Raw genomic sequence first — 13,868 nt, 5'->3', positions numbered from 1 at the left:
ATGATGAAATTTGATATCCCCTCCAATTCCCTCATCTAAGTCATTTATGAAGATATTGAAGAGTATTGGGCCTAAGATGGAGACTTAGTGGTACCCCACTGATTATTTTTCTCCAAGTGGATGTAGTACCATGTAGTATCTAACAAGATGAAATCTAGCCAGTGGCGTAGCGTGGGTTGTCAGCACCCGGGGCAAGGCAAGTAATTTGCGCCCCCTAACCCGTGGATTTTAGCACTCGAGTCTCTCACCTGCCGCCGCTGCCAGCTTCTTCTTGCTGCTGCCTGGGCTGGTCTGGTGTGGTTCTCTCCCGCGCTCAGCGCTGTGCTGGGCGGCCGCTGCACTGTCCCTCCCCCAGATAGTCCCTCGCTCTCTCTCCGCACCGCACCGCACGCCTGGCACCCCCCCTCCACAGTGGGCGGCGACCCGGCGGCTCGGATCGGATTCGCACAGCCAGCACTGCAGTGAGAGAGAGTGAGTGAGCCAGGCAGGGGCAGAGAGCTGCGAGTGCGAGCGCGCCCCCCCAGATGTTGCACCCGGTGCGGCCGGCCCCCCCTGCACCCCCCATGCTACGCCACTGAATCTAGCATCTTATAATACCATGTAGTGCAGACTCCAGATATCTCTGACCCTTCAGCAGTTGGCACTTGGAACAGGCTAGGCTAGGAACTAAATAAAACAAGGAGAAATGTTTAGGGCAGCTATGCTGGCAGGGGAATTCTGGGAGTTGAAGTCCACACATCTTCAATTTGGCAAGGTTGAGAGACGATGGTTTAAGAAAAGCAACAAAGTTAAACATGATGGGGAAAGATCTTAAGATTTGCTCCAGGCAGAAAAATTCTCCTGCATTTTCCTCTCAAATTCTTATTCAAAGAGATGATATAGAATGTTTTTTTTTTCAATGTTTTTCCAAAGAGAAGGGCTGTGATGGAAATCCCCTGAGTAATGTATTACATTCTTGTACTTAAGGTAGGGACTGTCCTTAAACAGTGGCTGTGATCTTCTACAAGTAGTCCTCGACTTATGACCACAATTGAGCCCAAAATTTCTGTTGCTAAGTGAGACAGCTGTTAAGTCAGTTTTGCCCCATTTTACAATCTTTCTTGCGTAGTTTTTAATCACTGCAGTTGTTAAGTTAATAACATGTTTGTTAAATGAATCTGGCTTCCTCGTTGACTTTGTTTGTCAGAAGGTCACAAAAGGGGATCACATGACTCCAGGATACTGAAACCATCATAAATATGAGTCAGTTGACAAGCGTCCAAGTTTTGGTCACATGACGATGAGGATATTGCAATGGTTGTAAGTGTGATAAATTGATCCTAAATCACTTTTTGATGTTGTAACTTTGCATGTAATTTTGTAAGTTGAGAACTATCTGTGCTGTCATTATTTGGCTTTCATCTGCTTAGCTAGCTTTTCACACTTACATTAAATCCCAAGGGGAACTGCCTTGAGGAAGGATTTTTCAATAGCTGTAGACGTAGTGTACCACAATCATTGTTAAGGGAATAATATGACAAATGGTTAGAGAGTTTCTATTTCTGATAGGAAAAAAATCTAGAGTTGTCTTTTTTCAGTTCTACTTCGAGAAATTAAGACAGGTGGCCAAAGTATTGAGGTATTTGATGCTCATGGGAAAAGCTTGGAAGAAGGAACAATTGTTTCTTACTCAGAGTGAGAATCAAATACAAAAGACTGAACATTCTTCAAAGAAGGGAAGATTTGGGATCTGAACACGATAAGTCAGCCTGGAACTTTTAATGGTATACGTTTTCTCTTAAATTGATTTCAGCAAGTTAGAAGGAACTTAAAAATTATTCATAAATGGTATTGCCTTCCACTTTTAAAATTGCATTCTATTAATCTTCCTAGAGGAGGATGGAGCGGTTGCCAACCAATTAGAATTGTGCTTTTTGTGGTATCTAGTGGCTGGGTGCTTTCCCTCCCCCCTCTCTGATTTGTTTGAAAAAAATACACATTTTTAATAATTAATGTTAGCATGGACATATTGTCCATTTTTGTTTCCCAGGACTTATAATATGATGCAAGACAAGAAATGTTGCTTAATCTAACAAACTCAAACACTGGAAAAGAAAAAAAAAACATGTTGCTAATGGGCAAAGTGATCTAGATCCATTTTATGCTACAGAGGTGACTTGATTCTGTTTGTCAAAGGAATAGAGGACTACCTGCATATCTATTAGGTTAGATAGTTATAGCTTTATTCCAGCAAAGATTTGGACTGACCTGGATTAAACTCTGTCATCTTTGGGCTTAGGTTTGACAAATAACCCTGTGCTTTCGAAAACTATGCAAAACTGCCTGGGGATATGAATAGGAATAGGAATTATGAATAGGAAGGGCAATGACTTTCTGAGCAGAAATGTAATTCCTGCTAGAGAAAATGATGAAGTCATCTGAAAAATGAAAAATTTCCTTTATTTAGGGGTGGAAAGAGCATTCAAGGTGTAAGAAGCCAGCCAATCATGTAGAAAAAGAAAAGGCAGAGCCAGAGGGTGGAGTCAAGAGAGGAATCAGACTGGAGTCTTTACATTGTCACAAACGATTCATATTCGGTCCCCACTGAAATCCATTGACTCTTACCTAGCGCCAATTTAGTGCTGACCCTTAACTAAATAGATTCTTGTGAATAGGCTCGAGCAATTAATCTTCTCAAATAGAACTTAATGTGTGATCCTGATTCCAAACACCTCACAGATCAATAGATATTTAGCAAAATTTTCAAGGAAGAAGTGTATACCAAGCAAACTCTTTCTAACAGTTTGTCCTGTTGTTAAGCTTGCTGAGAAGTCTAAAGTTACCATCCCCAATTTCATCCCAAGCAGATATATCTGCCTACAGCTGCTGCCTCTTTCATGATGGCCAATACAGGCAGTCCTCGACTTACAGAAGTTTGCTTAGTGACCTTTTGAAATTACAGTGACACTGGAAGTAGTGACTTATGACTGTTTTTCAAACTTACAACAATTGCAGCATCCCCACATGATCAAAATTCTAATGTTTGACAACTGACCCACATTTATGTTGGTTGCAGCGTCCTGGGGTCATGTGATAATCTTTTGCAAACTTCTGACAAGCAAAATCAATGGGGAAGCCAGATTCACTTAACAACCATATTACTCACTTAACAACTATAGTGACTCACTTAACAACTGTGGGAAGAAAGGTTGTTAAATTGGGCAAAATTCACTTAATAAATGTTTCGGTTAGCAATAGAAATTTTGGCTCAATTGTGGTTGTAAGTCAAGGACTTCCTGTGGTCATTGGTTGAGAATGATGGAGGTTAAAGGTCACGATCTCTGGAGCAGAAAGTTTTACTTTTAGCGCATTAGGAATTATGACGTGAGAATTTTGATGACCACCTGATTATTGCAAACATGAGGATTCTAATAAATTGCATTAAAATCAGATAACATGTAACTTCAGTTTTTCGTGAAACTTATGAATTATGCATGTCTATGGCAAATGTGTAACAGTGGAAGAATATTTTGCTGATCAGAGAAAAAAATCCCTCAGATTTTTTTAATGTGTCTTTCTAAGGAAATTGATAGTTTCTAGGAAAGAAGCATAGGATATGGCAGAGAAAATAGGCCTTGATGGAGATATTAAGGGTACATTAGGTAATAAAGTGGCATTTAAGAATTTTAAGAAGTAAATAGCACTAAAAGAATTTGCAGTTCAGCCTTCTTTGTTGGAAAAAACTAAGGATATTTTTGGGGGGAGGCAGGACATTTTGGAGAATAATTTGAAAAATCTGTTCTGGATCTCAGGAGTACAGGGTCAGTTTTCATTATGAAATTAGTGGTTCTTCAGATATCTCAATGGGCCTGAAAAATGTCTATGGCTGTTTAAGACATATTTACTGTATTCTTAAAGGAGTCACAACAACCTTTTTCTAGATCTGAAGATTTACTTAATGTTTTAATGACAACCTATCACATCTAGACTATTCCTCCATGTGACTGATGGCATGCAGGAATAATAATAATAATAATAATAATAATAATAATAATAATAATAATAATAATAATAATAATAATAATAATAATAATAATAATCTGTTTCACAGGATATGTGTAGTTACCTACTTATATATAGATACCTTTTATATAGATAGTCCTTGACTTGTGACCACAATTGAAACCAAAATTTCTGTTGCTAAGTTTGTTAAGTGAGTTTTGCTCCATTTTCTGTCCTTCCTTGCCACTGTTGTTAAGTGAAACACTGCAGCTGATAACTTAGTGCCCAGTCGTTAATTGAATCTGGCTTTCCCATTAACTTTGCTTGTCAGAAGGTTGCAAAAATGGGTCACATGATGCAAGGACACCGCAACTGTCATAAATGCATGCCAGTTGCCAAGCATCTGAATTTTGATTGCATGAGCATGGGGATGCTGCAACAGACATAAGTATGAAAAATGGTTTATGCTATAAGTTGGGTTTTTCAATGTCATCATAACTTCAAGGGGTCATTGGACGAAGGGATAAATGGGGAACTCATCAAATTTGCAGATGAAACCAAGCTGGCAGGAATAGCCAATACTCCAGAAGATAGGCTTAAAATACAGGAGGATCTGGACAGACTCGAACACTGGGCACTATCTAACAAAATGAAATTCAGTGGTGAAAAAAGTAAGGTTCTACATTTAGGCAAGAAAAACCAAATGCACAGACATAGTATAGTGGGGGTATCTTGCTCAATAGTAGTAACTGTGAGAGGGATCTCGGAGTCCTAGTGGACAATCACTTCAATATGAGCCAGCCGTGTGCTACAGCTGCCAAAAAAGCCAACACAGTGCTAGGCTGCATTGACAGAGGAATAGAATCAAGATCGCGTGAAGTACTAATACCACTTTTTAATGCCTTGGTAAGGCTACACTTGGAATACTGCATCCAGTTTTGGTCACCACGATGTAAAAAAGATGTTGAGACTCTAGAAAGTCAAGGACTGCCTTTAGTGATACAGATATTGTGTTGAAGGGAAATAAAATGCTTAAAGTCACCCCTAGGCAAAATGGGTGGCATATACGTTTAATAAACAAACAAGCAAATACACTTTTACAGCCCTGTAATCTCTTTATTCAGGGCAGAGTCGCAGCAACTGGTTGAAGCTGAGCATTTACTGGCTGAATGCCTTTTGAGATGCTTACATGGAGTTCAGAGCAGATATTTTCTCTGCTGAGAACTTCACTGCCTAGGCTTGATCTCTGCTGCTGCTTAGGACTGAACCTTCAATCTTCTGAATGGGAGGGGATTGCCCCCAATCCACTGTAAATAAATAAATTAACTAGCTTATTAGCATTTCTTTGCCTGAAGATTCCTTTCTTGCAAATTGCCAACATTCTGCGATCTGTGGACATTTACTGACTTGCTGGAAACCAAGATGCCAACCTTTAGTATCCTAGTTATCCATGTTTTTAAAGCAACATAAGCATTCCTTCATTCCTTCGTTCTCTGTGGGTGCGCCTGACCTTTGGAACCGTTTACCGGTTGAGCTCCGGATGGCTCCCGACCTTCGCTCCTTCCGACGTGATCTAAAAACCTATTTGTTTGAACAAGCCGGCCTGGTCTGATGGGTTTGGGTTTTAATTATTGTTTTAATATAATTTATTTTTACATTTGGGCACTAGGGTTTAATTTGCTTTTAATTTTGTATTTTGGTTATTTTGGTATTTATGGCCCTGTTCACCGCCCTGAGTCCTTCGGGAGAAGGGCGGTATACAAATTAAATTAAATAAATAAATAAATAAATATTTTCTTCAGCTGAACAAAAGGGCTATTAATCTTTATTTACCAACAGAGACGGATTAAAAATAAAGCAGGTCCTGCTCGTGGTTTTATAATTTCATTCTTTCTGATACGTCTTATTCCCCCAATGTTCCTTACACAATTTCTACAAGTTAAATTCGATTTATAGATTGATGGGAGCAATTTAACAACGAGGGCCAGGAGACCTAGAGAATTTGTACGTCTTATGGAAGAGTAGATAAAAGTAGTTATAGTTCTGATATTTCTCTGTTTCTTTTCTGGCTTCCTCCTTTGTTGTGCTAGACAGGTAGAATATTTATTTATTTATTTAAATGCATATAGCTGCCCAATGTAAATGCATAACTCTGGGACAGCAAACAATCCAATTCTATTTAGGAAAACAAATAGTCGATTAGTAATCAATAATAATGTATTAATTTTACATGCTGGCTGACTTCTAGTAACTCTGTGTCCCAAAGCAAGGAACAAAAATAACTGGGGCATTACGTAACAATTCCATCAAAAAACAAAGACTGTGATAACTAAGGGTCCATTGTAGTTTTGAAAGACTGACTTTCAAACCTAGATATTCGCAACCCCAGAGTTAGTACCTCTGCAGGGGGTAAGGTCCGCTTACCTATCCAAGGGAGTGGATGCCTATTGATCTGTGGGAAGCTGATTTTGGGTAATTGCCATGGAAAAGTTGGTAGTTTTCAGAAAGTTTAAAATGTGGAAGGAGGTCAGAGGATATCTTGCAAGCTATCTTGCTGAAACAGCATGCTAGGCTGGTAATATTTTTCAACGCTCACAAGCTCCTATTTTTTCGCTCACAGGCTCCTATTTTTTCACGCCTTGGCTGCAATCCCTGTAAATTCGCTGTGTTTCCTTTGCCCTTTGGAATAGGATTTTAGGGATTACTTTAAAGGAGGGTAGGTAGCTTGGGCTATAATTGCCTCTGCAGAGTGCAAAATGGCTCTGTAGAATAGTTTCCAAGTTCTAACTTCATGACTAGAAATTCAGGATGGAATTTATGAAATCCTGTGAAAGTTTTGACTTTGAAATGGAGTATGCTAGACAGTTCAACAAAAGGAGCAAATTTTGCTTAAATTCTCTTCTGACTATGGACTGCTGATCTAAAACAAAATGTACATGACTCCTGGTAAGACAGTCTGATTTTTGAGATGCTCATAGATACATATGGGGCATTATTAAAATCAACGCCCGTAAAAATTCAGCACGTAGTAGCTCTCAGCTCAATATAGCCCAAGACTCTGTTTTTCCACATGAAAAGAGCTTGTTGCTTGAGCAGTGATTCAAAAGACGTAAGCCAGTTCCTAGGACAGCCCAACATCTAATCCTATTCTGCATTATTGAGCCATTGTGGTGCAGTGATTAGAAAGCAGTATTGCAGGCTAATTCTGCCCACAGCCAGGAGTTCAGTCCTGGCGGGGACTCAAGGTTGACTCAGCCTTCTACCCTTCTGAGGTCGGTAAAATAAGGAGCCAGATTTTTGGGGGGAATATTGTTGAAGTGGTATATAAATCTAAGTGTTACTGCTATAATCCTAAACCTGGTATATGCACGGGGAAGGAAGTGATATATTTTTACAGTGTTTTTTCCTGGATATCAATCTGCAGGTTCAGAAGCCATTTTTTTTTAGTTTTTGCAAGCTCAGAGAGAGAGAGAGAGAGAGAGAGAGAGGAGAGAGAGAGAGAAGAAGAGAGAGAGAGAGAGAGAGAGAGAGAGAAAGAGAGAGAGAGAGAGAGAGAGAAAGAGAGAGAGAGAGAGAGAGAAAGAGAGAGAGAGAGAGAGAGAGAGAGAGAAAGAGAGAGAGAGAGAGCAGAGAGAGAGAGAGAGAGAGAGAGAGAGAGAGAGAGAGAGAGAGAGAGAGAGAGAGACGTCTTCTGAGCTAACTTTCTATTTTCGGATAAAAATATAACATAGTAGTCATAGTACAGAAAGTCATATAGAAACTATAGGGAACTACTGTACACAACAGAAATTATAGCATGCACTGTTGACAGCCATTCTCAGATGTTCTGAAAGTTCCTAAAATGATACTGCAGATTCTGTAATCCTAATTGCAGATATTGTAGTTATGCCCTATAAGCATTTTCTTGCATTGTTTTGAAAATTAGCCTTTCTTTTATTGCTGCTTATTTCAGCTCACCCCTTAATCAGCCTGTAAAGAGTGCCTCCAACACCCTTCTCTTTCTGTCACCCTATGCGGTAGTGATTTTCCCTTGCACAGGCAGGCTGGCTGAACGAGGCGACTATGAAAAGATAGCTGGCATTGCTTTTTTATCTTTTATCTCTGCTGTAGAGGCAGAGGTGGCCCGTTGCACATTCCTTTGTGGCACAGTCATGCTGTTTTGCTTTATAAGCACCTTGTCACTTCCAGAGATAGCTAAGTTCTACTCAACACCATCACACCCAACGTGAGGAAAGGAAAAAAAAAATGGAAGGGAGGAATGCTTGAAAGAAAAGTGGCTACTTATCAGTTGTAAAAACAGTGCATCATTTCTGGGCATAATAAATGCTTCGGACATTCTTTGGTTATTCTAAGCTGAGACAACCAAGTTTAGCAGAACATCCTGTTGTGTAGGAAAGTAGAAATGCAAAGAGTCCCTGGATCTCTCCCTTTAATGGTCTAGATCAGGAGTTTCCAAACTTGGCAACTTTAAGACTCAACTCCCAGAATTCCCCAGCCAGGATGGGGATGGTGGTGTCAGCTAAGGGGAAAGGAGAGGCAGGTACTCTTAATCTCGTCCTGCTCAATTCCAGGGTGAGGTCACAGACTTCTCTCACGGATCGGTAAGACCACAAGAATATCTTGACTGGGTCAAGCCAAGATCTCTTTTATCCCAGCCGTTCATTTAGAGATTGTCCTCAACTTATGACCACAGTTGAACCCAAAATTTCTGTTGCTAAGTGAGACATTTGTTAAGCCAGTTTTGCCTCATTTTTACAACCTTTCTTGCCACAGTTGTTAAATGAATCACTGCAGTTGTTAAGTTAGTAACGTGGTTGTTAAGTGAGTATGTCTTCCCCATTGGCTTTGCTTGTCAGAAGGTCGCAAAAGATGATCATCATAAATGTGAGCCAGTTGCCAAAGGTCTGAAGTTTGATCGCATAACCACGTGGGTGCTGCAATGGTGATAAGTGTGAAAAAATACCATATGTCCCTTTTTCCTGTGCCATTGTAACTTTGAATGATCACTAAGCAAAGGTTATAAATCAAAGAATATCTGTACTTCCTACCTACATTTACCCCAAATGTGTTGGAATTCAACTCCCATAATCCTTAGCAAGTATATGACATAATTATTTTTGCCTATTACTGTATGCGTAAATGTTAAGGCACAAATATACTCCATGTTGTCTTTTGATCCTGATGCTACATGAATGCCTCCCTGATATATCCTAAATTGTCTAGAATCTCCTGGAGGCCTCCTGTCCCAGTGTCCAGGTGGTGGGGTCTTTTTATACAGATATGTAAGAAAAAAAACATCTAGGGGAGGATAGATTTTAGCTTATATACAACTCTTGGTGCTCCAAAATGTCATACTTCCAGCCAATTTGAAAATTCCTATTTACATTGATAAAGGGATCATGATTTTTTTCCAGCTTGCACCTATTGTTAATTAAAAACACTTATTGCTGCATTTCTGTTACAGAAAGACTACTTCATTAAAGAGGGCACAACAGATCCATTACTGCTGTGGCAATAGCACAGATGCTGGGTGAGTTTGATTTGATCATATTTGAGAAAGAATGACAAGCTCTGTTGTTATAACTAGATCTTCTTAGTTTTCCTAATGTTGTGCAGAACCACGACTACGTCATATATGTTGCAATGTCATTGTACAAATGATGTAAATTATATAATTTGGCTTATTTGGACAGTGATATCTCAATATGTGTGATCTCACTTCTCCCCTACCCCTTTACAGATGTATTTGATAAATTCTTTGTTGGCATTGTTGCACAAAATGAAGTTTCTGAAATAAGTAAAACGAGTTCCTGGATATTTAATAACAGGTCTTTGAAAACTTGGCTAAATGGTTTATTTATTTTTATTTATTAATAGACTTCTATGCTACCCATCTCGCCAAGGCAACACTCTAGGCAACTTACAGTCATATAATTAAAATACCATGTTAAACATTAAAATGTTAAAACATTAAATAAGAACCATACCATTAAAAATTCTGATAAAATTTGTTTAACCACAATGGAAAGAAAAAGGGTGAAGTCCACAGAGAGAGGAGATGGGGGTCTGGCTACAAGTAGTCCTTGACTTATGACCACAACTGAGCCCAAAATTTCCATTATTAAGCAAGACAGTTAAGTGAATTTTGTCCCACTTTATGATCTTTCTTGCCACAGTTATTAAGTGAATCACTGCAGTTCTTAAGTTAGTAACATGGTTGTTAAGTGAATCTGGCTTCCCCCATTTGACTTCGCTTGTGAGAAGGTCGTAAAATGTGATCACACAAAGCTGAGACACTGCAAACCTCATAAATTCAAGTCAGCTGCCAAGCGTACAAATTTTGATCCTGCGACTCTGGGGATGCTTGCAATGGTCATAAGTGTGAAAAACAGCCATGCCACTTTTGTGAGTGCTGTTGCAATTTCTAACAAAGACTTGTAATTCGAGGACTACCTGCAGGTCACGTTTGTCCACCTCTCCACCTCTCAGAAATTTTAGATCGGATGCAGACTACTGTAGCTGAGTTGATCCAGACTAAATTTGCTGGATTTAGCTGCACTGAAATGTAATTTAAATTTATGCATAACATATTGCATGAATTTCAGTAAAGAAAGTACAATAGACTCTGATTGCAGTTTTCTTGGAAGTAAAGTTCATTAAGTTCAATGAGACTTACTTTCTGTATTGATTTCCTTGGAAAGTACAACATTATGTATGCTTATTTGAAAGCACTTTAAAGATTTGAAGTCCAGTAAGACTAATGGCTAATTGTTGTATTTCGGACTGCTTCAATTCAGTGGAGCAACTCATGACTGTTAGTTCAGCTCTAGAGGGCAGTCACAGCTCAGAGGGTCAATGCGAATGGCAAAGATGGTCACCCAGTCATGATAATAACATTATCCTCCAGCTTGTCCTGGCATTCAATTGATAATTTAAAAAAAGGAGAATGCTCAAAAAGAGAAGGGAACATAAGAAAAATGTTGAAATAATAGAGGCATGAGAGAAAAGCAAGAATGAAAATTATGCATGATTAATTCTGGTGTTGTCGCTTTCAAGAAGAAACAGAGCATATTTGGAAAATATGTCTGTGATGAAAATTTAAAAGAATTTCCATGGCAGAATTTTAAAGGGATTTCTAAGGAAATATAAATGCTACAGTTGCATTGAAATAAAAAAAATAAAATAAAACTGACATAACGCTATCTCCAGGTGTATAAAAAGCTTCTCCATTGTGTACAGTTTGAATTAAGGAGCTTCCGAGGAGAGGTTACAAGGTGCTTCAGAGCAGATGTGTGCATATCACTCAAGCGTGTATTTTTGTATAAGGATAGTCCTTGACTTATAATCATTTGTTTACTGACCCATCCAAGTTAGAACAGCATTGTAAAAAAATGACTTACAACCAGTCCTTGCATTTGCAACCATCGCAGCATCACTATTGCCAAATAATCAAAATTCAGGTGCTTGACAACCCGCATGTATTTATGATGGTTGCAGCATCCCAGGGACACGTGATTGCCACTTGTGACCTTCCCGGTTGGTTTCTGCCAAGCAAAGTCAGCGAGGGAAGCTGAGCTTGCTTAACAGCCCTGTGATTCATTTAACAACTGCAGTGGTTTGCTTAACGACCACGGCAAGAAAAGGTGTAAAATTTGGCATAACTTGACCCTGGCAATGTAGGTTTTGCACGGTAACGACACGTAGTCCTCGACTTACAATCACAACTGAGACCACATTTTCCATTGTTAAGTGAGGCCTCACTTAACAATGGAAAATGTGGTCTCAGCTGTGATTGTAAGTCGAGGACTACGTGTCGTTACTGTGCAAAACCTACATTGCCAGGGTCAAGGGGACAATGGAAAAATGTGCCCTCTGTTCTTTGATCCCTTCTTCCAGAATTTTTTTCCCCACTTTCAATTTAGCCATTTGTGATTTTTTTTTCCTCCCCAGTACCTCTGTCATTCTTTTCCCACCTTCTCTGTTGACACTGTTTTTAAAGGAATTCAATGTACAGATATTCCTTGACTTACAGCCACTCATTTAGTGATCGTTCAAAGTTACTGCAGCATGGAAAAGGGACTTATGATAATTTTCACCCTTATGACCTTTGCAGCCTCCCCATGGTCACATGATCAAAATGTGGCCATTTGGCCACTGGCGCGTACAGCTAGTCCTCACCTTAGAGGCCTGCAATTGAGCCCAAAATTTCTGTTACTAAGCAAGACAGTTATTAAGTGAATTTTGCCCCGTTTTACAATCTTTCTTGCCGCCGTTGTTGAATGAATCACTGCAGTTGTTAAATTAGTAACACAGTTGTTAAGTGGATCTGACTTTGCTTGTCAGAAAAATCGCAAAAGGGGATCCCATGATTTGGAACACTGCAACCGTCATAAAATACGAATCAGTTGCTAAATGTCTGAATTTCGATCACGTGACATGACGGTGCTGCAGCAAAGGTCACAAGTGTGAAAACATCACTTTTTTCAGGGTCAGGGTCAGTGCCAGTGAAACTTTAAATGGCCGCTAAATGAACCATTGCAAGTTCAGGGCTACCTATGTTTATAATAGCTGCATTGCCCCAGAGGCATGTGATCACTATTGCTAATCTTCCCAGCCAGCTTCCGACAAGCAAAGTCAACGGGAGGTCAGATTCACTTAATTATCTCCTGATTCACTTAACAGCTACAATGGTTTGCTTAACAACAGTGGCAAAAGGTCATAAAATGAGGCACAACTCATTTAACAACCGCCTTGCTTAGCCACAGAAATTTTGGGCTTAATTGTGGTCATAAGTCAAGGGCTACCTGTGACATCGTTCTTTTTACAAAAACACTCTAGGGCAGACATGTCAAACACAAGGCCCGGGGGCCAGATCCGGCCCGCAAAGTGGTTTCATGCGGCCCGCGAAGCCATCCTGGAAACAGTGAGGGAACGGCCCCCTCTGCCTTGGCCCTGGCCCAGAGACCCTCCTTCTGCCAGAGACCCTCAGATCTGTCCCACTCTTGCCCAGGCCCCCATAGGCACCCTTGATGCGAAGGATGCAGAGCTGGCCACGCCCACCCAGTAGGCCATACGCACTCCAGCCACGCCCACCCAGTAGGCCACGCCCACCCTGGCCACACCCACCCGGCCCCCTGAGGGCAACCGCAATGCTGATATGCGGCCCTCAATGAAATTGAGTTTGACACCCCTGCTCTAGGGAGAAAGAAGAAAACTTGAGGTATGCGGTTGACTTTAAATTTTCTCCCAGTATTTTGGTCCAATGCTGTTTCAGCAAATACAAAAAAAAAAAAAAAGAGAAATTGAGGCACCCCAACAAATGGCAGATATACCAAAACACCTTTGACACCTGCATCCTAATGATAGTTAATTCCTATATAAACTTTAATTTTCATTTATAGATTTAGCCAAAAGTAATTTTTATGCTTTACAGGGAGACGCATTTTTCTTCCTTTGGTTTCCAAGTGCATTTGTTTACCTATTCTATAAATACAAGTAATTTAGAAAGAGAATGAAGCCTTAGAAACTTCCCTGTGAATTTCAATGCAATTTTAAAGTAGAATAATTTCTGCTGTTGTTGCCAGGGCTTTTCTTTAGAAAATCCCTAAACGTATTTTTGTTAAAAAAAACACACACAACAAAAAACTTTAAGACACCTGTTAGACACGATGCAAAAGTGGCTGTACTTTTTTTCTAACAAAAAAAGTTTTGCATATAAATGATTTCTTATTTAACTGCTGAAATGTTTACCACAAATGGGAAGATATAAAAGACGAAGGGTTTTTTTCCCCAATTGCAGTCATTCTTTTTTCTAAGATTGTAGTGACTAAATTCAGAAGTTGGCTGGAAGACAGATCTTGGCAATGTTAGAAGTTTGAACAAAGCTA

General features: G+C 39.7%; 1 protein-coding gene across 1 annotated transcript in view; it reads left to right on the top strand.

Annotated features, from left to right (window-relative positions):
* The window catches only part of LOC310648908 (sodium channel protein type 5 subunit alpha-like), a gene marked incomplete at its 3' end in the record, with an annotated part of 422,981 nt that overhangs the window by 172,950 nt on the left and 236,163 nt on the right, over window positions 1–13,868 (top strand). The window contains 2 exon segments of the mRNA XM_083377037.1: window positions 9,450–9,487; window positions 9,489–9,511. Of these exon segments, the coding sequence (XP_083233163.1) occupies window positions 9,450–9,487; window positions 9,489–9,511 (61 nt within the window).

Source organism: Vipera ursinii (genome assembly GCF_947247035.1).
Source record: "Vipera ursinii genome assembly, chromosome: Z".
Classification (NCBI taxonomy): domain Eukaryota; kingdom Metazoa; phylum Chordata; class Lepidosauria; order Squamata; family Viperidae; genus Vipera; species Vipera ursinii.
Note: the sequence above shows the minus strand (reverse complement) of the source record. Positions and strands in the feature narration are given on the sequence as shown.